Raw genomic sequence first — 27,060 nt, forward strand, 5'->3', positions numbered from 1 at the left:
CAGAAACTTTTGGGTGTAATTTAAAATACATTTTACATCTGTTTGACCAGTAAGTAAATAGAGATTAAGTTGGCGTAGGCTGTGAAAGGTGATTGATGAGGTTTCTCCTTTATGTTCTTATTCTTTTTTTTCCTCTTTTGGAAGTAAGTAAAAAAAAAGGTTTACATTAAGTTTTGCACTTAAGTGCTGTGAGAAGACAAGTCTTTTTCACAAGCATTCAATGAATGTCTGCTTGACCTCTGGGTGTTACTGTTAGTTGGCATTGCTTCTTCTCTGCTCTTGAGTATAGAGTTCAAATCCGGGCTGGTTTGCTTTCTGTGTTGAGTTTGCCCTCTGTGGGATTTTGCAGGATGCCCCAGTTTGTCCAACTTGCTGTGCGTCTCTGAATTGTGTATGTTCCTGCAGTGATCTGGTGTCCTATTCATATTGTATCCTACCTTGCAGCCATTTTCTGTTGGGCTAGACACCAGCTCAATGGGACTCTTCATTAAACTTGATTTAATTTTGCTGTTAATGAGAATGGATGAAAGTTTATGTAAAGGGACTAGCTGACGGTATGTCTTTTGTGCACTGTTGTCTAGGAATAAATTTAGATGGTCTGTTGTGTGTGATGTTGCGTTTTGAGGAATGTTTTCAAATTACTTTGTCTTTCATCTGAGACCTAAAGAGTAATTTTTATTCTCAAGTAATTTTAAGCTCAAGAAAAAACTGAGGGCTGATAGAGAAAGAAATCCCGTTGCACCTTTTTCTACAGAGATAAAAACTAGTTCCCCATAATATGCAGGCTTAGAAGCGCCAGATCCAAGCAGTACAATTCCACACAGTGGCCATGTATCAATGGATCATGCCCATGGAACTTCCATACTCAAACCATGCTCTGCATACAGGATTAGATTCATTGCCGTTGTCTCTGTGTGGTGACCACTTTTATTTCAGCTGGTACATCTCGGCAGTCACCTTGTTAGATGATTATTTTCATGTGGCATCTCTGCTTGAGCCACTGATCGGTTATATCTTTGTGTGGTGAATTAAAAAGTGTTCCCATTATGTGTCGAAGCTATTAGCCCCCTCTCAAATATCACCCAAACATAGAACAAAACACCAAACAATGAAATGTGATGTTCTCTAAATATCTGCATCATCCTAGGTCTTCTTTTTGAAACTGGCAGCCCAGAGGAGACAGCTTTCTGAGACACTGTTGTGATATGACATTGATGAAATACAATGAAATTTACTTTCAGTCTTTTGACTGTTTTCTCAGCTTGCCAGTGCAATGGCCACAGCACGTGCGTCAACAACAGTGTCTGCGAGCAGTGCAGAAATCTGACCACTGGCCAACAGTGTGAGACTTGCATGCCGGGGTACCATGGAGACCCCACCAATGGAGGCAAATGTCAAGGTAAGTTCAGTTAATGTAATCTTTATTAATTATTGCATTTCTTGCATCCAGCAGGCATATCACCCTGCAACTCACAACTGGCAGCTCACTGAAGCTAAGCAGGTGTGAGCCTGGTCAGTATCTGGATGGGAAACCTCCGGGGAAAAACTAAGTTTGCTGCTGGAAGCAGTGTTAGTGGGGCCAGCAGGGAGCACTCACCCTGCGGTCTATGTGGGTCCTAATGCCTCAGTATAGTGACGGAGACACTATACTGTAAACAGGGGCCGTCCTTCGGATGAGACGATAAACCAAGGTCCTGACTCTCTGTGGTCATTAAAAATCCCAGGGCGTTTCTCGAAAACAATAGGGGTGTAACCCCGGCGTCCTGTCCAAATTTCCCATTGGCCCCTACCAATCATGGCCTCCTAATAATCCCCATCTACGAATTGGCTTCATTACTCTGCTCTCCTCCCCACTAATAGCTGATGTGTGGTGAGCGTTCTGGCACTCTATGGCTGTCATTGCATCATCCAGGTGGATGCTGCACATTGGTGGTGGTAGAGTGGTGTCCCCATTACCTGTAAAGCGCTTTGAGTGGAGTGTCCAGAAAAGCTCTATATAAGTGTAAGCAATTATTATAATTATTTATTCCAAGGCACCTTGCCTACATAACAGGAAACTATCTCTATCTACTACCAAAGTGCAGCATGGTCCAACCGGGTGACAGGTAGCAAATGAGGTAGAGGACTAAGAAATTAATTCGCCATTTGAATTGAAGGGGGAGTTATAGAGAGGAAAGAGAGAAGTGTCCAGGCCCCAAGTGGAATTCAGCCAACAGGGGTTCCATCTACAGTGGCTATCAGATGTGTGACAACCACTGAAGAATTAGACACTAAATGAATTGAAATGTCACTGGTTATTTTCTGTTTTATATTTTTAATTAATTTAGGAGGATCTGTAGAATTTTGTTTTCAATTTGACATTGTAAGGTGGATTGTGTTGCTGAGTGGCAAAAATCACATATAAATACATTGTGATTTTATATTGTAAAAGTGTAAAATGTGAAAATGTACAAGGGGGATGAATACTTTTGATAGCCACTATACGTTTTTGAACAGTGCTTTGGGATCTTTCATGACTAAGTAGTCATAGCCTTGATTTGAAGCCCTATCTAAAGGACAGTACCTCTACAGCATAGTGTCTTTGGTCACTGCACTGGGACTTTGGTTTTGGAATTCTTGTTCAGAGGGAAGAGCGCCTCTTACTGGTCCAGCCATGTACAACTAACAACATTCTCCATTGGCCTCCAGTTGTAGTGGATGCACATACTGTATCGTGATTAAATGAATAAAATTAAATCTAATTCTCCTGTAATATTTTTACACATTTTGGGTGTATGATGCACTGAGTTTGAAAGTCCTGGGGTCTTAATGTTCTACTTTGCATGAAGTAACTAAATATTTTAAAATAAGGTTGACTTTGAGACACATGATACAAATTTGTATTTTTACTTGCTTTGAATTGATTGGAGAAAGTTAATTTAAACATTTTTCATGTTATTATGACCAGTTGAAATGAAAAAAAAAACTGTATGAGGAATTATTCTCTTTGCCAAAGGGAATTATTTTCTTTCCTACAGAGTGTTGATGAATCAGTATAGATTTCTTGCAGCCGTTCAATTTTACGTGTGAATTCCCACACTCAGTGTCTCTAACCTTTCTTCGAAATTGCTCTTTGAAAATCGTCATACATTTAGTACCTCATGCAACTCTTGCTTGAGTGGCTGGCAGTACAGACCATCCTCTGAAACATATTTCACACGAAAAAGCCATTCTGTATCTTAACTTAGGGTTCTGTACCTTGACCAAGAGGGAACTGTTCAGCACAGCTTGTATCAATGTAAGACCAAATTGGAATACCTTCCTTGGGTGGTTAATTTTGCTGCTTTTACAAATGTTTGGCTGAAGCTGTGCTTCTGCCTTGTTGAATGTAGTCTTCTTGACATTGCACTCTTACTTTCAGCATCATAGAGAATACTATCCATATAGACACATATATTAATGGCTTACTTAAACTGTATGATATTTTTTCTGGAGGGAAAGTAATAACACATTTCCATGGTTGACAGATGCACATTTGGCTGTTTTTTATATGACATTAAATAATTCTTAATCATTCTCCCATTTCCTGAAGTTGAGTGAAGGTTCTAATGCCCTCAGTAGCTCAGAGTGGATATTTGATAGATGAGAGCATTGCAGTCTTTAGGGATGCATTAGCTTTCCAGGGCATATAAGTACTGTGCCACCTCAGTGAAATATGTTAAATGGTGTAATGATAAAAAGCAGTATATTGACATTGCAAGATTATATATTGTACTACTTGTTTAATTGGCTGGTGTTGAACTGCACTAATATGATGTTTCATTTTCACAATGGAATACATGACTAGAGGAAATTTACCTTTGTTAATAGTTTGAAGTCATTGATCTATGGTAGATTATGACATAATTTGAGATTTTCCTTTGCCATTTATGTGCAGTGTGCCACTTGAGACAGATTTGAGCAGTTTCTGTATAATGCTCTGGAAATGCAGCCATAAAATATTTAGACAGAATACTATAACACAAAATGGTGCTTTGAAAATGTGATATTCCGAAGTGGAATTCTATGAAGATGAACATTTTGCCTCCTTGATTGTTCTATTTCTCAAAAGGCATTGGTCTCATTCAAATAAAGTATAAAAGAGAGGTACTGCAATGATTTAGTACAACATTACAAAATGAGGTGTTATGACCTGAAACGTATCATAAAAGGTCAGATTCAATTTCATGTCTTGCACTAATTTTAGCCAGGCATAGGCAAAATGTGTGGCTTCTTAATCTTTGTGTGCACTGCAGTGAAAAAAAGATATCTAGTTTTTTTTTACGTTTTTGCAACCCATTTAGCCAAATTGACTAAATTAAAATGTTTTTGTTTAACATCTGTATATAAAGAGTGCAGGTGCTGAAAGAATTTGAAACATTTTAAATAGGAAACAGCAGTGATAAAACAGACTTAATACACAGAAAACAGATAGAATATCTATTTAAGAACCATCTGCTGACGACTCCAAAAAGCGGGCTGCTGTGAACAAACAACTCATCACATCTGGCATGCACTTTTGTGATTTAAGTGGTGAAAAGAGCACAGGAACTGGACAAATGTGTTATAGTCAGAATCATACTTCATGTTCTGGACAAACAGATGTGTGAAGCACCATCCTAAAGAACTCTGTATCTGTATGCTAATTGGCATTTGATGTGATGATGATGATGATAATAATAATGATGATGATGATAATAATAATTGCTTACACTTATATACCGCTTTTCTGGACACTCCACTCAAAACACTTTACAGGTAATGGGGACTCCCCTCCACCACCACCAATGTGCAGCATCCACCTGGATGATACGATGGCAACCATAGTGCACCAGAACGCTCACCACACATCAGCTATTAGTGGGGAGAAGAGCAGAGTAATGAAGCCAATTCGTAGATGGGGATTATTAGGAGGCCATGATTGGTAAGGGCCAATGGGAAATGATGATGATGTGATCATCTCTACCCCATTTTGCAACATTTCTTTCCTGCAAGAAGGGTTATCTTCCTGGCTGACATGCCACTGTTCCCAGATCGAATATGGTCAGTCAGTGGTTTGATGAATATTACTCTAATCTTATCCATCACCTTCTCATTCACCATATCTGAACTCAAATCAAACATACAGTATACAAGACATTTTGGAATGACATCTGAGATTCTGTTTTCCACTTCTAGCAAAAGGCCGTGAGTTGATGAATAGTGCTGCATTCCACTACAGAATTACAACTGTTGTAACAGATCAAACTGGCCATACAGGTTGGCTCAACATCCTATTAAGTGACTTTACATTGTTTTTTCCATTTTCTGTTCACTACTTATGTTGTTTGGATAGCAGGGTAAATGCTCATGACTTTATGAGTATCATTGTGCACAGCAGGTATTGTACAAGCTGAAACAATATGATTTTACTTTCCTTCCATTTTCCTCCATCACAGTCCTGCTTGGGAGAAGCTATGTTGTTAGGGAAGTACACACTTCATGTTCACTTACAGCGCTTAACTGGTTTAAAAATCTGTGCATGACATGACAGTAAATTAAGATGCTTATTTGTTCCCAATTTCTCTGCAGTTTCAGTGTATTTAAATCCTACTTAAAATTGATTCTGCCAGCTCCCAAAGGAAAATTTTGTGAGCTTCTCTAATGAGCCTACAGTCAGGGCTGTTTTAGATGAAACTGATGCACTTTTCCTCCCTACCTTTCCAGTCTTTGATTCAGGTTTAAATAGAAAAATAAATTTAGCCTTCTCTTAAATGACAGAAATATGTGTCTTACATAAAGAACATTGAGTTGATAGTTTCCTGTTTAACATTTTTTAGATGGAAAAAAATAATCGGCATGCACATACACACTTACATTTCTTCAAGTACTCAAGGCAAGAAGTGTCGTTTTTGCTGATTTCTAGAGATGTTGGTGTGTGTGTGTGTGTGTGTTCATGCACAGATTGAATTAGTGCAGTGTTTACAGTATCTTAAATCAAGTACACTGGTGTTGTTACTCGCTCAAGATGTCTTGTAAAAGTGTGATATTAGACAAGTGCAACTGTAAAAGAGATTAATACTCTTATGCCCCACACTATATAGTGTTCCATTTTCCTGTTTCTAAGCCTTGGACTACTGTTCTCAGATTTCTTTACTGCTGAGTACTGTACATCATTGTTTAAAAACGTTTCCTTTCCTTATATACTCACCTCTATGCTGCTGCCATCGTTGCTTATTCTGCAGAACAATGCTGCCTCCTACAAAGGTGAGCCTCTGAGCTCATACAGTATTTTGGCCTGAAAGTACATACTGTCAGATGTGATCTGCAGGCAGCCCATGTAACTACAAAGCCTTTTCATTTCTGAATAATTAACTTATAGTGCATGTACTGTAGCATGTAGTGCCAGATTAAGTAAGCAAGCAGGTTGCTGAAATATATTCCTTGCAGACCTTTAGGACATTGTTTTATAGGGGGTTTTCTGTTATTCCCTTATTGGAGATCTTTAAGATTGGTAGCTGTTCATCCTTTGCATATCCTTTTGAACATAACAATGCCTTGTCTGCACACTGGTAGTTCTTGAAGTCCTTCTTTCTGTTTGGGTATAAAAGGTTTTTTTGCCATCAAACATGAGCCTTAATGAAAAATGCAACCAGTATAAACACTGAATACCACTTGTATGGCCCAGGATGCCATAAAGGAGAAGTGCATCCCAGAGGTTCCTGAGATTCCTCAAGAATCAACTGGAGAACAGGATCCATCCATGTTTTACATTCTCACTGGTCCTCTGTATTTATTGTACACTAAAAAGGAGTAAGATTTCCATTTGCTATACTTACCAGCTGTAGAATGCCTTAAGAAAATCGTGCACTTTGTTGTAAATGTTACGTTTTTCCATAAAAAAGCAGAAAAGGTTGGGGAGGCTATCAGAAAAAGACTCCAAAGTTATCTGAGTGGAAGGCCCTTAATTTATTATATAGCACTTTCTTGCTGCTTTGACCAAAATTAGATGATGGATCCCCTCCTTCTGCTTTGAAATCCAATTTAAGTACAAACACAATTTATCAAATTTGTTCTTATGCATTGTATGGTCTTTTTGTAATTACTGTAGGTGCTTTCATGGGTTGACATTTTATGTGTTAAGTGAATGATATTGTCATCATCTCTGAGATGAATAGATTAACATATATTTTTATTACAAAACTGGTGTTTTAATTTTTTATTTATTTATTGGCTAATCTGTATGTATTTCCACTGGGCTATTTTCTGTAAATGAGGCTTGACCGGTTGGTTACCAATTATTACATTTCTTAGCTCATTCCTTTTTGTGGTGGAAGTTAAAGAACCCTTGTAATATGGGCTGTAAAATAAGATAAGCAGATGTTTGAGCACTAGAAAGACATATTAGTATAGCTTTGAAAACATTTTTTAAAAGTGAAGAAGTATTGCTTGAAGCCAAGCAGAATAATTTTAATGTACAGTAGGTCAAAAAGCCTATATTATGCCCAGTGCAATTAAAATAGTAATATTTTCATGGATAAAAGTGATGCAGGATTATATGTCCACCTCAGTTATAAAATGATATCTCCCGAGGGTTCATATGATCTAGAAATGTTAAGGTCAACTTTGTTTTACAGTGGAACTTTGAAAAAGAAAGGTCTTAGGTGTTCTGTGCACTTTTGGAGGAACTTAATAGGACAAATAGCACATGAGCTCTGTGATAAGTAAAGGATCCTCACTTAAAAACAGCTTTACTTTTTTTTTAAATGTATGCATACTGTCGACTGTAACATTCTCAAAATGTAGCCTATTGTTCGGTTTTAACCTTGCGCACCACAGAATAGTTTAGAGTTTAATTTAAATAAATATGATTATGGTGTTGAGCTCTTAGAAACTTAAAATCAAGTATTTCAAGAACTGGTTTCAAAGACCAAGGCTAAAATTTAATTGCTTGTCTTTTTTTCTCCAATATGCTTTGCAAGGAAATTCTGATCAAACAAAGAACATTTTTGACTCTGCAAAACGTGATTCTAAGAGTATAAAACCGGTTTTGATTGCATAGGAAATGTATCTTGATAATTTTGAATTTTGAAGAAATTAAGCAAAGCTTATATTATGGTCTTTCCAAATTAGTTTACATTCATCCAGAGTGTTATTGCTGTCTGAACCCTTAGACATGCAGTCTTCAACTTTAGTTTTTCCTGCCAGAAAGAACATTGTCTTGACAGCATGTTTATTGGCACAAGATAAAAAGGACACCAGATAAAGCAACCAGAGCATAGAAAACACCATACTGTATGTGGAATATGTTGTATCAGTAACATTTAACAAGCAGTGTGTTGTAATGTGGTCATTGAAAAATTTAACTGGAAAGAAATAATGTGTTTTAAAACCCACTGCAGTTGTCGTGTCCAAATTAACTTGGGGTCTTCTAGGTCTTACAGGCTCTGCTAATCCAGTTTATGAAGTCAACTGGATGTAGTGGTTTCTGCCATCCTTCCACGTGTTTTTTCTGGGCATTGTAGAGCAGTGTTTCTCAATCTGTTCCATCTCACAACAACATAAATCTAAATTTTTTGGCCCACACATCCCAGTGTAAGGGTATTATTATTAATATTATAAACAAAACATATTTCAGTATTTAATTGGAGTTTGCCTCAAAATGAACAGTTGCCTTATCCTGGCATGAATTGATGACTGTGAAATCCAGAGTCATTGTTCAGCCACTCTCGGATTTTGCCTGTATGTTATTTCACATGTGTACTGTTTCACAGCATCACAAGGTTGGTAACTCTACTTAAGTTACTCTACATATAGGTAGAACAGTTTATTCACTTTTTGCAAATATGTGACTTTTTGGGCAGCACAGTTGTGCAGTGGTTAGCATTGCTGCCTCACAGAGCTGTGGCCTGGGTTGATATCTGTGTGGAGTTCATATGCTCTTTCTGTGTTCATGTAGGTTTTCTTTGGCAATCCAAAGACATACTATACCGGTAGGTTAATTGGCTTCTAGGAAAAACTGACCCTAGTGTGAGTGTGTGCATGTTTGTCTGTGTGCCTTGGATAGGCCCCAGCTCCCCTGTGATTCTGTGCTTAAATAATAAAGTGGTTAAATAATGGATGGATGAGTGTAACTTTTCTAAGCTTACGTGGTGCACCTTTAGTGTCTGAAGGTACAGCTACGCCAAAGCACATCGGTTGAAAAAACACTGATATAGGGAAGTTGCTGAGGTGACATTTTAATTGTCATGAAAAACAAGTGGTAATGATCAGATAAGGGCTACAGCATCAGTGAAGTATACTGAAACCTATTTCTTTCCAGTCACCAGTAAAGGATGTCTGAGTTCTAAAAAGATTATCGCTGAACAAATAAGAGTGTCGCTGACCCTAGCAAAGCCTACAGTATGTCCCTATTTTGCCATCAGTACATTATTAAAACTTTTATACAAGATATTAATTGTTGATTGGTCGCTTAAAGAGCCTTGTTGCACTTCTTGTTTCTGGACATTCACCTTCAAAGGAAAGGAGGTTACGTATAATTGACTAGACAAACCAGATGTTGCTATACCTAGCATACCTACAATACCTACAAAATTGTAGGTATATGTGTATACAGTATAGTATTTGATGACCAGGAGATACAGTATTTAGAACCAGAAGAAGGAATTTCAGAAGGAAATGGACAATGGTACTGTTGAGAATATTGATTTCTCCTGTGCTCACCTAACCTTGGTCTGTTGTACTGCTCTCCATTTGGGTTTCTAATTCATTTAATAGTGGTTTTATGACAAGTATTAGTGGTTTGCATTGCTTGAATAACATAAGACAGACCAGTGTTGGGTTTTGCTAATGCTTTGTAATATTTTATTTTCCAAATTGGTATTTTTCTCCTTTGACTGTATCACAATTAGCAGAAGTTCAGCAAAGGTCATTTACTGGGGAAGTAGAGGACTGCATTGAAATTTTAAAATGTTAGTGTGACTCACCAAAAACACTTTTTGGAGGGAAAATATTTTTTTCCTGTATTTTATTAACACTATATTTTGAAAATTCTCCCACCATATTGCTTGAAATCACAAAGGATTACATTGAGGAATTGAGCGTTTGTGTATTTACAGTAGATATCATTTAAAAAGTATATCAGATATTTTATGACATTTAATTATTCAACATTGCAAGTGAATGTGCTTCTCCCAGTTGTTAACCTTAGAAATGATCAGCAAACTTTTTTGTTTTGCCATCATTTTGCTTGTATACCATTTTTGGTACTACAATATGCCATATACTGTTTCATACACAGTATGAGTACAAAGTTCATGGAAATACAGTATGTGTCCATATACAGCAAATAAAACAAGTCACTGACAATACTTGATTAATTCCCACCTCGTGGCTCTAATTTATTTCATTTGGAGTTAACACAAACAAAAAAAGAAACCAAATCTTGAGACTTGGGGACGCTGCACATTGGTGGTGGTGGTGGGGATCCCCATTACCTGTAAAGCGCTTTGAGTGGAGTGTCCAGAAAAGCGCTATATAAGTGTAAGCAATTATTAATTATTATAATTACTTGTACTTAACTGTTCTTCTGAATTCCATCTTTCCAAAGGGCCTTGCTATTAAGTGATTGAATTGTTTATTATGATTGTTTAGGAAGAAAATACTAGAGTATGACACTAGTACTGATAAAATCAACAGATAAAGGAGACTGAGCAGAAGGCAAAACTGCATAAATGAAATAACTCCCTCTTTATGGAGCACCAATATGCTATGTCCTGTATGAATTAAATCACTCCCTCTGTATAAGGAGCCAATATTCAGATTTCTATATAGTACATCACTGCTATTATTTAGAAATCATGAAGGGGTCTTGGAATGCCCATTGGTGTTAACGGCAGAATGCTCTGCCGTTAACTGTGCTCTGTTTTTAATTATCCACACAGCTTAGGCACTGAATAAAATGTGTCCCTCCAGGTTTCCTATGCCTGGACATCGTGAGCTCCCTGCCAAGGCAAACATATTTTAAATGACTGCAGTTCTGTTAGATTTGTGGAAAAGTTATTCTAAGAACAAGATTGTGTTGAGATTCTTATTTTAAAATAATTACAAATTAGCAGAAGATGCACCTTATTAGAATTCTCTGTGTTTACATTTAACAATTTAATAATTTATAATCATGGTTAGTACTTATGTTGGTATTTCAGGTTTTACTATTATCTTGTAAAACTGTTTGTCTTTTAGTTACAGATTCTTTTGGTTACATAGTTCAGATATCCCTGAATGTCTTGCCCAAAGCAAGAATAATGTGGATAATTTTTGTAATGTTTTGTTGTTTTTCTAATGTAGTCTTTGAAGACTGAGACAATGATAAGTGATATAACTTTTCAAGATATTCAGGTTCATCTGTTTCCTGACCAAAACATTTTTCAAGAAAACATGGATATTTCAAATAACAATTACTTCTGTAACAATAATGAGTAACACAGTGGAGAATCTCCACACTTTTTGGGTGTATCGCATATTCTGTATATTTTAACAGAAATCAACCAGTCTATAATGCAGTTTTTGTGGCTTTTCAAAATCTTTGTCACACTTAACTTCCATGGGGCATTGTATCAGCTCTGTTGTGTTCAAATGTGTAGCGAATGCCAAACAACACAGGACGCCTGAAGACATCTGTTCTTGTTGACTGTGTAATTTATCACTCGATTGGTGGTTCCTCAGCTCCTCTGTTTGACCAACCTGACAGAATGACGAAGCAGGGCTCATGCTATGGCAGCCGCTAGGTGCTGTAATTAAACAGGGCCCTACTTGAAGCGACACACAAATTACTGCACTGTTTGAATGAAATAACAAAAAATATTTATGCAGAACCTCTTTTGGACATTTTCACCTTCTGCTTACAGCAGTGCTTGCTGACAGGTAATGTGGAGAACCCTCCAGGATGTGAGTACACCTTACAGAATGTGTCAAATATTCACAAGGTCAGTACTTGCTGTCCAATGACACTACACTGTCATTGAAAGTCAAAAACTGTCGGCTTCGGATTCCCATGGAAAATGTACTCTTTATACATTCTTAACCCCAAAAATACGCATAGATCTCCAACAGAATTCAGTGATCTTTACACATTACATCAACTTTGTTTTCCTGTCTAATTTACAGGTAGGTATTGTTATTTTGTATTTTTTCTTGAATAAAACTGTTTATTTTCAAGTGGTTTAGTTCTTAAGCAATTGTGGACATGATTGTTATTCCGTATGCAGTTGACTGTCCCATGCTCTTTATGAACTGTCCTGCTGCTGCTCATATCTGAGGAGGAATGAGCTGTTGTACGTGAACACTTGGCATTTCTGTGTGGTAGACAGACAAAGTTGAGTAATACAGAAAACTTTATATATTATTGTCCAGGTGCAACGTTATTGTGTGGTACTGCTGAAGACAAAGAATGACTTCAGCAGCCAAAACTATTTTTATTAAAGTGGGTGTAGGGTGGTTGTGCATCTAATCTGGTAATAACCATTGTTTATTTTTTGGTGTGGAATGAGAGCTGTAACCTGAAGGTCTTGTGGGTTCAAATCTAGTCTATATCTTTCACCAATGGTAATTGTGCATAAGCAATTCTGGTTGTTGGCCCTGGTACTGTACCTGTGGGTGAGAGGATTAGAGTTGCTTCTGTCCTCTAGTTGAGTTTTAGCTCTGCTAATAACATTCCCTTCTAGATCATTGGAGGTTATACACTATTTGGCAATTGTAAATCTGAGAAAGGTATTTTTTTTATCAAGACTCTGTTTTAAGAGACATTTGTTCTAATGTTGGCATGCTTTTTCCCCCTAAAAGCAATGTAATTTTTCTGAATTGGACTAAAATTGGTGCATCACTCTTCTGTGCTTACACACATGCCAGTAGATTTTTTGTTTCAATTAAGTAAATTAAATCAAATGCTGCTGAATGGCAGCACTGAGATGATAATTTGTGCCAATATTTGCTGTAGGGTTTTATTTATACAGATCAATTGTGTAAAGTTTGCCAAAGAGTCTTTTATTATAATCAATGTCTTGCAATGCTGTAGAAAAGAAAGTTAGCATAAATCAAGGCATTTGGCATGGTGTTGGATAAGGCGCATACCCTTCCAACTAAAAATTTGTTGCCACTTAGGATCTGTGCACTAGTTGCTTATTCAGCAGTTGCATTTCATAACGGAGCAGAGACACTTGAGCAACGTGATGGATGAAGTGTTGAAAATCTGTGGAGATATGTAACAAATTCCTCTCATTTTTTATCAGTGAGACATTCTAAAATTATTTGAACTGGATTTATCATAATGATTAATAATGATGATTAAACAATCAATATTGCTTTTTTGTCTTAGTCCTGTTTTTGGTTGTGCTTTGTGGGAGGTTAGTGTACATTAACTAGACCTCATTCTTTTTGGAATCGCATATTCATGAAGATCAGACCCTCTGTAACACATCTGTGATCTATGTTTGATGTTTCTTTTTACTCTTTGTGAAATCTATTTTCTTCAAAGTAATGTTTGTTTTTCCCTTTGTGATGTGATGGATATTGTCTTGAGTGTGGGCTTGTAGATTTTACAGCTGATCACAGTTCTTTGTCATCATCTGCTTTGCAGCACTCTTGATACACTGTTACAATGACCTTTTTTGTGTTAATTTTTTTTTGTTTTCCAATGCAAAAAGGAACTGGAAAATAAAACATTTCCCTCAATATATGTCATCCAAATCAATGGTACTTCTCCATTTCTAAGAACCCCCAGTGGCTCACAGCTGCAGTGGACCCACCATGCAATAAGCCTTTGCCTGCATCCATAGCAGCACTTCTGCAATCCCTCCACTGGCACCACAGATCCTAGCAGTTGAAAGTTCTATATAAATAATCTCATGAAAAGCCAGCATTCTTTGAGGCCAGCAGAGGGACTACAGAGACCCTTAATGGGGTGCTATCAAATTTTTTACAGCGGTTAGACTAGCTAACCACATTCGTTTCTGCAAGTGCAAATAGCCAAGTTTACTTTAGGTTTGATCACCAAGGAATATTCATAGGTAGAATATGAAAAAATAACAGAAACCTATTTCTTGAAGAAAGAAACTACTACACTTGGACAATACCACTGATAGTAGATAGTAACCACTGCTACAGTATATGAAGCTATATATGTATATAAGTCTGTTGCTGTGTTTATAATGTGAGGAAAACAGTGAACATCATCAGAGAACGGGCCCTTTAATAAAATCCTTGTGATCATGGTGGACTTAGTCATATAATCCTCTACCTACTGGCATATACGGTAGCAGTGCATATACTGTAGCAGTTCAGGTGGATTGGAAACAAACTAAAAGCAATATAATATGTTCTCTATAAACAATTATTCTTTTGGTTTTGATACATTTTGTGGTAGTCTTGAGATAGTTTCCCAGAGGTACTGTAAATTGATTAAACCAGAATTACTGGTTAATCTCCCTTAATGAATGTTAACAAACTCAATGGAAAAGCACGAGTCAGGGTAACACATTATTAAATTGAATTCACATTGAACAGAAAGCCATTTTGTTTTGAGCAATTTCTTTTTATACTTGATTTGCTCTCTCGTTTTGGATCTGCAAAACCTGTGCATGGTGTTATGTGCATTAATTAAAATGTTAACTTTCCTCAGTCATCCAGTGTTTTAAGCAATTGTTACACAGTTCCAGACAGTGGTGGTTGATTTATTGGGCATAACTGCCATCAGGTTGTTGTTTTTTTTTAAAGTACATTTGTTGGTGGGCACTGTAGACTGTTTTCTTGATGGCACAGATGGAAGGTAATGATGCTCTTAGAGTTTATAAGTTGTGAATCCATAATAGCTCTATGTCAGCAAAACAAGGCTGATAATCATATCACCTTTAAAACCCAGGAATGAGCACTTGCTAGCAATTAACTCTGTCAATCCATGATAACAGATGTGATGGGCATTATATCACAATGCAGCTTTTAGAAGTAAAATAAAAAGCTTCACTTGAAGAAATGCGGTACATTGGATGTACGTATAAACTACATGTTTAAAACCAAATTTGTTTAGAGATGATTTACTGTGTAATGTGCTTTGCGTTAAAAGCTATAACCTTTGCAGGCTAATATAGCAGATACAAATTAAGGTATAGAAAATATTCCTTTGTTCTTGTCTTAAGATATATATGATGTTCCTTTGTTCTTGTTCACAGACTGTCGCAGTTCGTGTAGCTTAAGGAATTTGTGTGCTGCCTTTTGCTAGATTTAAATGCTGAACAAGCATCTCTGGAACCGTGATGCTCCAGTTGTATTATCTGAGTAAATTTTATAGATCATAATTTAGCTATAAATCATCCCGCATCCGAGACCTGCTGGAGCAGCTCCTCGTAGATTTCTGTATTGCCTTTCTTCATCCGTCCTTCATTTCCAGAACATAATTAAGCATATCTTTACTGAAACCCCTGAAGCTGTGGAGTGCATGCTGTTTTGTACTTTGCAGGGATGTGTTTTAATTTGAGCAGCGCATTTTTCTTTGTGGACACTGAAATGCAGGGTCTTGTGTTCGGGGTGCATTTTTTTTTTTGCTTGATCTCGTCTTTAACATTTCTTCTTAAAATAATTTTCCCCTTTGAAAGTTGCCATGTACAGTACATGTTAGAATTAACATGTAGGCCTATATTGTAGTTAGTGTAAATATGCATTAGTTATTATCCCCCAAAATTCTGTCTACGTTTTGTATATAAATAAAAACTACACTTGTCCTTGAGTGTCTACAAGATTTCTACAAGAGATGAATATATAAAACACGGCTGTTTTAGGAATTTTAAATTGTTAGTTATATTAATACAGCCAATGAAACACATTATTTCTGTCTCAAGCACTGTGCTATGGAGGGCCGTTGTCAGGGAGTACTGTAGATCTAAAAATATGACTTTATTCTGTAGATCTAAAAATATGACTTTATTCTAAAATCTTGTACTTTCAACTGTTTCTCGGAATTCCAACATTGTATTTCAAAATTACTTGTACTTCTTCAAATGGTTAGTGGTGCAAATTAAAGTAGCACAGGTTGCCATGAACACTATAGAATGCAAATAGAGCCTCAGTGTTAGGTTGGAGGTTTCTAGTAATGATTCTGACATCTGTAGCAGATTATACTTCACCTGGCTATTATTTACCAAAAGAAAAAAAGGATAATTAGGGCATTCATTTAAATAATTGCTAATATCCTGAGACAAAAGCAAATTCTGGAGTTCAAGACCACTGTTAGTCTCTATTTGCCTTGGGTGTAAGTCTTTACCTCCCCTGTTGAAACCTGAGCGCCATGTCTTTCTCCAGTCACTTGTTCTGCGCCATTGCAGCTGAACAGCTTTCTCAAGTGAGAGATGTGTACATGTGATGAAAGGTCTTATGTATAGTGATTACTTTCTCTTGGTATTACTTTTGTTACTGTTTTTTGTTATCACATATGCCCAAAAAAATCTGGACTTGCTAAATAGGGTTTTCACTGGTTTAATTTAAGAGTGGCAGTGGTTATAGATTATTATTACATTATTACATTACTAATTACATCACACCAGTTTTAGCATTCATCCATTATCTGTATGCTGTTTTCTATATACCAACCAATTCTTAGTCACTCTTTTTTTCCTAAGTACCTCCTGTTTGAAATTGGAGAACTTTATCAAAAGCCTTTCAAAAATATAAATTATTTTTTTATGCAAAAATTATTTTGCTCCATGCATATTCATTGCTGTGCTTTGTTCATTAAACTCTTAAGCTGGTTAGGCAAAACCCATGTTTTCGATTTCCATGTTGACTATGATTTCCATAGAGGTGATCCTTTTCTTTGAATAATTTAATCATTATTTTTATTTAATTTAATGATTGAATAATTTTCTCATAGAATCATTGAATCATTATTGAATAATTTTTATTATGCCTTTTTGTAGTTTTGACAAGCAACCTGTCACATTTTAAATATACAGTTCACATCTTGAATTTGGTTTCTAGCAGACGGTTTTAAAGAAGACGTAAAATGTTGACGTTCAGCTGGCTGAACTGAATGAGTTTGCTGGTTTTGCCTAAAGTGTAATGATATTTCTACACACAAGGCAGATAATTCATTGCGTTGTTTTGATGTGTGTTACAAAGAACAAAAATATTTAAAGAAAGTTCCAATCTTTGTTGGAAATAATAGCATATGTTAGAGATTTCACAAATATGTTTGTACTAAACATCAAGGAAAATAGCATTTTTAATGAACCCATGAAGCAGCTAATTACCATGTGTGTTCCTTCTGAAATGGAGCTGTAATTCTGCATTACTGTTTGCCAATTAGACATGAAACGCTCACTGACTTTCAGTGCTTTAAATTGTCAGTGTTTATGGATCATTGTGATTAAATTGACCACCTTGTTTTCTCTCCCACAGCTTGTAAATGCAATGGACATGCAAATATTTGTCAAGTCCTCACGGGAAAATGTTACTGCACCACGAAAGGCATCAAAGGAGACCAGTGTCAACTGTAAGTACCCAAGTTTGGGATTATGAGGAAGAATGTCGTTCTTCCAACCAGTACCAGTCTCTCCCAGTTAGTCATCATCAGACTGTTTTCCAGTAATAATCTTCAGTGTTGTTCTGTTACTCATGCTTATCAAGAGAAGCATATTTTCTTCAGAATTAATTTAACCATAGCATTTTATTTATATTTTAACATTTTTCTGCAAATGACTTCTGTGATTTTTATTCATTTTTATCTTTAATGCTTTACCTTGCGTTCTGCATTGTCATTTCAGTTAGATTTTACAGTGAGTATTTCAGAGTTTTGATGGATCCATAGCTTCATCATCTGGCTTGCTGCATCATGTAACATGGTTAAGCTGCGTTAGGTAAATGTGTCTGCTAACTATGCTGAGGAGCCCCCCTTACTGTCCATATACAAACCATAAAAGCACCACTGTCGGATGGAGTCTGGTTTACCTTTCCAGGTCTAGCTTTGCTTCTGAAAGCTGACAGTCAGGCCTCAAGGTGCTATAGCTAACTTAAGTGTGACTACAGTACGGTTGTGTGTGAGCTGCACTGGGACTGTGTTTTAAGCCCCATTTTCAGAGGACCAGAGAGAGACGGCAGCCTGACTAGATGGTAATTAAGACTGCTTTTGAGGAGAAAAAGTCCTTAAATAACGCACTTAATATTCAGTAAGTGCATTGCAAACATACCTTCTGATTTCTAGATTTGCCTTTGAAGGAAATTCATTTTTAATACGTCTTAAGCGCTACATTTTGGAAGCTTTATTTTGTTCAAGTAAGCCCTCTTGCCTTAAGTGGAGATACTAATTAAAGTTTAAGCAATTCACAGTCCAGAGAATTTAAGATCAATAAAAGATAAATAAAAATAAACTGTTATACCTTTAGAGTGACACCTGCAATTCAGACCCGTCTTGTCGCAATGAATCACATCCTGTGAGTTGAAGTTATAGGATATGAGAAGTGCTGTTCCTCTTCCTATTACTCTGTTATGGTTGCTGTGGTCTTGGCATTTGGGTAAATCAGGAGTTCAAAGGCTATTTATTGTTTCTAAGAATAAAGTTCAGGTTGTCACTCATTTAAGTAATCAGTAGTGCTTTAAACATACACAATATTGGTTTGACCTCGGGAATAAACGTATTATATACACGTTTTATATAACACATGAGTTGATGTTTCATTGGAGTGTTCTGTTTGTCAAAACAAACATTTGCATATGTTCTTTTTTTTAGCAAAGAAATGGTGTTTGAAGTAAGTGTCATACAAGCTGCTTTCAGCTGAGAGTGCAGCAGATGACAGGAAAGCAGCAGGCAGGACTCTTTTGTAGACTTTAGTCCCGATAGGCATTTGCTCTAAGAAACAGAACCTTTGCTCTTGACAAGAGTGCGTTCAGGTGTAGTGGTATAAATGAAAGATTCTGCTTTGAACGTGTGAGGCTGGAACCTTGGAATTGGATTAAGGATTTTACAGCATTGCACATTTAGATGTTGTCAGATGTGATTGCAAAAGAAGATAAAAACCCAGGGGGGGAAAAAGGGAAACTGGATTTCCTCAATTTGAACACAACTAAAGCTGCTTCTGATGCACCATGAAAGGAGTAGAAGGCTAAAGTGTTAAACTCTAGGTGTTGATTGTGGAGGCTAGATTTATATTCCTGTCAGGCATCCTATTGATTAGAGAGGCATAGCTGTAGGCCTGAGTAGTTTTAAAGGAAAAAAAAATGTTTTCATTTATTTATTTCATAACTCTTCATGCTGCAGACTGAGCATGGAGTACAGGGGAGAGTTGACAAAAAAAGAAGAGATCTCCAATAATAAATAATTTGGATTAGAGCTGACTTTTAGGGCAAATCTATTCCAATATAAACTGCTGCTGAGATAAGGTAAGTTTTAAAGAAAAAGGAGAGGTTTTGAGAGCCCTTTGAAGCCATCGGACCCTGAATTCTTGTTATTACCTTGTGCATTGGGCTAGCATGTTCATATATCTTACCATTTGCTTACTGTGGCAAAAGAGACTTCATCGTAATCTGTGAATTGAATGGATTTTAAAAGCCAGGAATTCTGAGCCCCCTGCTTCAATAATGTTTTTCACCAAGAGGGTGAACGAACATGCTCTTGGTTGTTTGTAGTTACTGATTTAAGTCATCAGTTACTCCAATACTGTTGCTTGACAAATTATCAATGTGCAATGCACAGGTTGCAATGAATTTTGCCTATTGATTCTCTGTTTTTTGACCCAGGCTAATGCATCAGCAGCTGTTCTGTTGAATTAAACAGCAGACAAAATGAAAGCATCATTTATTTTAAATCAAGGTCCTATCATCAAAAGTAAAAGCCCCCATTTAGCTGTTTTTCAGTTCTCACTGAAAATGTTTTGGCCCCTGGGGATAACATATTGTTCTGTATTCTTCCACAAGATGTGCATTGAATTTTCAGTGCCTGTTGGTAGACTTATGGTAACATTCAGAAGCATGAATTTGAATATTATAAAGACCTTTTTAACTTGAAAATGTTTATATCCTTCCATCAGAATTGCCTTACTGTTGCATATTTTGGACTGTAACTCACTGTAAGAATGTTAAAAGGTCAAAACTGAGACGAGAAACACTTTAGGGACAACCTTTCTTTTTGTTCTACAATAAAATGAGGAAAATGCTGAAAAGAGGCATTATGTTTTTCAGGGAAACTAACAGATTAATAAAATGTCAGAGAACACAAGACAGGGTAGTTAAGAAGGGGTAGGGAGCAAGGAAGAATGAGTATCAAGACTCAGGGAGAAGAGGAGGAAAGGTGTAAAGCAAAACAAATAAGTAGAGGGGATTTTCAAGCAGACTAGTCTGTCATTGAGAGAAAGGTGAAGGTGAGATCCTAGTTTCAGGATAATTTGGGTTTTGGGGTGTCTTTCTGCAAAAGGAGTTATGAAACCCTTCTATGAGAACGCAGACAGAGATCTGCAAGATCATGGCCACTAAAAGCGTAATGGGAAACTTCAACAAAATAATGCTGCAGGCAAATTTTAGTACCCTGTATTTGGAACTGCACTGACAGGGCAATATATGTTTCTGTGTTGGGCCTGATTTCAGTAATCTGGAGGAAAATGTAAAGTTGTTAAGAGAATGGGTTTTAAAACAATCGGTGCATAATGGGATTTTTGCTTGCTGACCAATTGTAAACCAACACCGTTACTACAGTGTTTAGATGTACATCATTTAGGGAAGGAAAAAAAACTATCATAGCCATGCCTTCTGTAACAATGCTAAGGAGGCACCATCCCAGCTGCAAGAAACCCGCACATTATAAAAAAAACAACTGAAGGAGTGGCTCAGCCCACATGACCTTGGACTGTGCCTGCAGTGAAAGCATCAGTGTTCATTCTTCATATTAAACATTATTGATGTGAGTTGTAATGTTATGAAATGCTACATTTGTTTTGTGGTCTTATTGCCATTTTTGCATATAGGTGATGCTATTTTCTGTTCATTCATAACGTACATCTGTACATCTGTATAGAATAATATACTATGTGAAACCATCATATATGTTTTACCTCATTGGTTTATAAAGCTAACATGCATTTAGGTATTCACATTATTAGAAGTATTTCTGTAAACAGCAGGAGCATATTTATTTAAATAACAGTCTTGGTTACATTTATTGATATTGAAGTAAAGTGTAAGTTTTATGTTACTTAATATAAGATACTTTCTAAGTAGAAGGACTGTATTCAGAAGATACATTCCTCTGCAGTTTAATGTTAAATGCAGTTCAATCTTACACTCTTTTTCAGAGATCATCCATACATTTTCTCTTTTTTTGCATTACTACAGTACTTTATTGTAATGTAGTAATTAGATGCGCTATATACTGTATAAGTCTATATATATATAGTGCCTTGTCAGAAATAGAAGCGCACGTGTAAATTATTGCACATTGTGCACATCTTTTTAATTCTGTTTAGGCACTGTACATCCATAAACATATGCCCTATCGTAATGAATCTATGTAGCTATGAGATACATTTCTTGATGTTCAGTGCATCTTTTTTAATCTATATTGAGAATATTATGATTAAATGTATGTCAAATATTATCATAATTTTAATGTGGATTAGATTAGATTGGATTGGGCCTACTGTATGTGATGTGGTAAAAATCAGGAATGCAAAATAGAGATATCAGTTTGCCTCTCTAATCAAGAGAACAGTCTTTTTGTGCTACCCAAGTCCTCTTTAGCAATGAATTTTTTTTGTATTGTCTAACCCAATGGACATGAGTGAGTGTGGTACAGATTTGCAAAATCATACACTGATTGTCGTGTGCAATGGACCGATCGATGGGGAAGTCAAAGTGTGATGGTGTGGAATGAAATATTTTGTCACTACAGAACTTCACTTGTACTGATTGATGGCAGCCTGGTGCTACTTGGATGAAATTTTGGGATCTCACTTACTATCTTCCTGCAGGCTCGTCCTGATGTGACAGAATGCCAGCAGAGTATTTCCCCATGTTGCCAATGTAACAATAATTTTCTTGCAAGCTTAGAGTTATGCATTGGATGCTCTCCTCATCTGACTTTAATTCTATAAAACATCTGTGGGATGTTCACCTCAGGACCCCATGAAGACAAAACCATATTTGTGAGTGTTTAATCAGGCTCTTTTAATCCCAAATTGGATTTCACTACAACAAGCTGAGCGCTTGGGTTTATTGTTATGTTGCAAAATTAATTCCTTCCATTGAGACAGGTTTCCTGTTGAAATGGTGTGGTGATTCATCATCTGGCTGAATCTGTTGGCAGTCAGGCTAGCTTTTGATCACACTGTGTTCATGTTCTTGCAGGGTCTTGGTAATGTTTGATGAGATCTAAACTGGTGTGTCATATGCCATTAGGAGCAGTATTCACTTGCCAAAATGTGAATTTCTATGTCCTGGTCATCTGGTTTAAGACCCAGAAACAGAACATTCACACTATGAAAGGGCAGAATCACCTATACAGTACTTATTTAAATCTTGTACTGGTTTGACATTGTCACAGTGCCATAACACACTGCATTATTGAATTGAGCCCATTTCATTTTTACACTTATTATTCTGTTAATTTGATAGCAGCTCACATCTGTACTTGGAATTACATATCCCATTAGTTGTTTCCAGTTTTCATTAATTTTGATATTGTGCATACTGTATACGCAAGCACACACTCCTTACTATATACACAGTCTCCACTTATCTTTTCTATACCTTTCTCTTGTAATATGTTAAGCTAAATTTTTGTTTATTTGATTTTTAACATTTCAGTTAATACATTTCAGTTAAGGCATTTCATGCCTTGTCATACTATTTTTTTTGTCCTATGAATGGAAAATTATTGATTACTGATAGGATGTTTGACGTTTTCATCAGTTATCAGTTATCAGTTTTTTCTTATGTTCTTTCATACAAACTTGTATGTATGTCCTTGAAATAATGCTTGTGTAGAACTTTACAATGCCTTAAGCTTAAGTTAAAATATTCCTACAAAACTGAAACTACATGGTGTTTTCTTATACATTATGCAATGTTAGTCTTATATAACCTTACAGGAGCTCTGCTAATGTTCAGTGACACAGAGAAGCAAGGCATCACAACACCTTTTGGGTTTCATTATTACTTTTCTAATGCTAAATTAAATTGAAATGAAAACAGGTATTTGCTTCTGGCCTCCTAAACTACATTCTGCGCAGTGCCTTGATGTATTATTCATCTAATTGAATGTTATGTGAAATATGTAAGACTAATATTGTGTCTCACATCTACCCCTTTCCTATTCTCGTCACATATAACTCTCAGGTTGGCCCTGTGGGAAAGAGTAAAGAATGATTGTTTCACTGAGCTGTATAGACTTTGGCATATTGTCCCTTGGGGTTGTTGGCATTCACATGGTGCAGTACTGATGACAGGGCCAGACTGTTCGTTGAGTGTATTGGTTTGTAGAAATTATTTGTTGCACGACTTTGCAGGAAGAGCACTAGAGAACTGTTTAGCTTTTTTTTTTGAATGGAACATGCCTGTAACTCTATAGTTTCAGTTTCATGACCGTAACTCTGTAAGTCATGAATATACAACAGTAGAAATTTAGACGTGTTCTGTTTGAGGTTTATATTTTAGCTATGCAAAAAAGACTACAATACACTAGTAATTTAATCTGTAAGTTTTGTTAACATGCATATTTAAACCCGTTTAACTGTCCTACCAGTATGCTTTCAATATTTTAAAATGTTCTTTTAAATCTAATGACACAACCAAGAAAGCCAACCAAGGTTTATAGGTTACATTTATTCTGAAAATCTTATTGTTTGATGAGCCCATCTCTCAAAGGCAAAAAAGACATCTCTCTCACTTTGATTAAATTAAATAAATCAAGGCAGCTTTAATTGAAGGATTAATGTGTACACAAAAATAAAGATCTGATTAATTGACACTTATCACTTTAAATGAGGATGCTTCCCAGCCTTTGGTTATACTGAGAAAGCAATTAGAGGGTGTCAGTGTCTGTTTAAAAAGATTTTTTTCCCCAAAAAACACATTTCATGTACTTAAACAGAACAAGGCAAAGAACAAATTACAGCTCACACAAAATTGAAAACTAAATTGTTTGCTCACAAGAAAGAAGAAGGGAATGGAGTCTGTAAAGTAGCTGAATGTGTTTCCATGAGAACAATGTTAGTAAATGATGCAATGAAGTTTGAGGATACTGTAAGTCAGTCTCCATCCAGCATTGTACAATAGCTTTTTTGAATGTTCTTAAACCCACAAACTAATGTTGTTTGAATATGGTAACTTCTTAATTGTCATTAAGCAGGAACAGTCCAGGGTTCAAAGGCACATTAGTCATATACACCCATGAGGGTTGTGAGTGTGACTCTTTACTGGATTTGCCTGTCTGTTGACCTTCGTCGAATGTATCCTTTAAGAAGATAAAGGGTGAAATAATGTGCCTGTATTATCAGCAGGAGACTCTTCATCATTACGGGACACGCTTGAAACATGTAGATAGGGTAAGAGAAACAACCTAAGTGCATCAGTGACTGAGAAAGTCAGGGACAGTTTTAATCTGGAACTGCTGGTATGGGAAATTCAAATAGTTACTTTCAGTCTTTGAGAAAGTATGGGTCTTCCATCCAGTTTATCTACTTCTCTATTCTGTATAAAGACACCTGGGAGGGGACTAGATTTAACAAAAGTATTTAGTAAAGAGACTAAATCCTTTGTAGTTACAGTACTGTTGAAACAATAAGATTGACCCCTGATTGGGTGGGTGAAGCAAATTCTAGTAAGTTTAGGTCCATTCAAAGTTCTGGTCTGATGACTTCGTGCCTTAATTAAAGCTTCCTCAATTGGAAAAATGATATTGATGGTCCAGGATCTGACTGAATCTTAAATAACAATAAACTTAAAACCCCACTAAATAAAGTGCTAAATGAATGGGCACATTGGAATGGGTTTCATTTCACTTCTTAAGTAGTTCTGTTCTAGGTGATTAAATGACTTGTTTGCATCTAAACAAAGCACTGTACGAGAGGCAGCATGGCTACAAAAGGAGGGATTTGATCCAAAATATTAATTTATTGCTGTAGATTATTAGATGCAGTTTGACCCATCAATGAACTGTTCTGGTCATATATTTAGTGGTATATGCTCTTCTGTTTTCTTAAAAAGACCTCTGTAAATAGTTTGACATCTGAGTTTAATAATGATAATGGACTATAGATGAAGCATTTCAATTACTTTGTAATTTTAAAGAAGCAGCAACATTAGAAATAATATTTGATCTCTATAAATGTGCATGGTATGGTATTAAAGTGCCAAATCAATTCCACACTAAAAACTATAATTCTAATCAGAATTATGATGAGAAGATGAGAAGCTGCCTTTAACTCCTGTTAAACATAGCCCATTCAAGAGCCTTCTGATGCAGGTTCATAAGTTCCTTGATTCTGGCCAAAATCAAGGAATTAGTGAACCTGCGGAAACAACGTCAGCTGGCTTCAGGGGTAATTTACAGATGTGAAAACAGTTCTTGGAAAGCTTCATTAACCTGCTTAAGGTTTGAGAGAACAGCCGTAATTTGTGCTTCTGATTGCCTTCACAGAAGTAAACTGTAAATTTAGTTTGTTTGTGAGTAATTTACTTGATATGCATTCAGCAGATCTGTGTTAGGGCTTTTTGTCTTGTTTTAGGACTTTTGCTATAATACCAATGAAGCCGCCGAATTTTTGGATGTTGAGCCTTTCTCTCATGGTTCATATATATATATATCATTCTTTTATTTCTCAACCTGTAAGACCCCAATTTCTAACTAAGAAGTTAATTTGTGTTTTTGTTTAGGTTAAAAGCACAATTGTGGATAACAGCATCTATTCAATTATTTAATCTACCACAAGGAATATCTAATTTCTAGTCTCTAAAAATCTTCAAACCTTCTTTTTTTACGATGGCTCATTCTTAAGTAAACAAGTGTTATTCAGATGGGATTGGGCATTACTGAAGGCAATGTGCTACTTCAAACATGGGGAGGTAAAGTGCACACATATCAAAGTTTGCAAATAAGATTTTACTAAACCAATGAGCCAGTCTAGCTTGTTTGATTTTTAGTAGCAAAATGATCAGAGGTTCTCATCCTGTTATTACTTTAGTGTATCCAGAATATCAGCTTTGACAGTATGGCTGTGGGTAACCTGAAGATTTGTTGAACTTAAGTGCTAAAGATCTGTGTCTTGTATGCCAGTATTATTTAATACCGAACCATCTTTTTTTCTGCCTGAAGCATGGACTTGGTTTCTTCTTTGGAGTGATATATATTAGCCGTTTCATATTATTTGAACTTTTCCCATTTTTATCTGTGAGATAGTTTGCTTCATTCTTTGATTCATTTGCTGCTGCATTGCTGGAAAAAAATATCCTTGTTCGCGATATTATTTGTTCTCAGTTTTGGCCTTCGTAATATCCAGTTTTAATAGTTTGTAGTTTCCTAAATTCCTTTTTAAACTGTACCGTATTGGATTAATTAAACCCCTGGTAGGCCACTGCTTTTAGTTTTTAATTTGTTGTTGAGTTGAAGGTTGTCTTGGGAGGAATACAGGAGCATGCTTTATCTGCAGCAAAGATGTGAAATTTTTAATTCCATTATTTCTTACATGTCAAACTTTACATGCTGTACATTTACTGTATACAGTATACATAAAGTATTTCACCAGGCTATTAGAGAAATGGGACAAAATCTCACAGATGCAAAGCATGTAATCCAGATAAACAGTTTGTTTCTTCCAGAAGTGGCCACATGTGCTATTAGCCTGTGACTTTCTCAGTTGATCTGCTGGAAATCAACACTATTGACAAATATTAATCAGTACAATGGACTTACAGTATCTATAACATGTCAGTAAAATAAAAAGTCAGTTGAGCTTCTTTTCTCCAACTTGACCAAACAGGATTTAAGCAGGCTTATCTTCTTCTCTGACTCTGATACTTTTGTGGTTTGGAGTTTGT

At 36.2% G+C, this 27,060-nt stretch overlaps 1 protein-coding gene across 2 annotated transcripts in view; it reads left to right on the forward strand.

The window, feature by feature from the left end:
* Window positions 1-27,060, forward strand: part of atrnl1b (attractin-like 1b) — a 422,410-nt gene that overhangs the window by 155,186 nt on the left and 240,164 nt on the right. For both annotated transcript variants that reach the window (XM_006630935.3, XM_015347888.2), the window contains exons 19-20: window positions 1,262-1,399; window positions 17,440-17,533. In XM_006630935.3, coding sequence (XP_006630998.1) covers window positions 1,262-1,399; window positions 17,440-17,533 — 232 coding nt within the window. The remainder of the gene's footprint in view (window positions 1-1,261; window positions 1,400-17,439; window positions 17,534-27,060) is intronic.

Source organism: Lepisosteus oculatus, chromosome 4, assembly GCF_040954835.1.
Source record: "Lepisosteus oculatus isolate fLepOcu1 chromosome 4, fLepOcu1.hap2, whole genome shotgun sequence".
Taxonomy (NCBI): domain Eukaryota; kingdom Metazoa; phylum Chordata; class Actinopteri; order Semionotiformes; family Lepisosteidae; genus Lepisosteus; species Lepisosteus oculatus.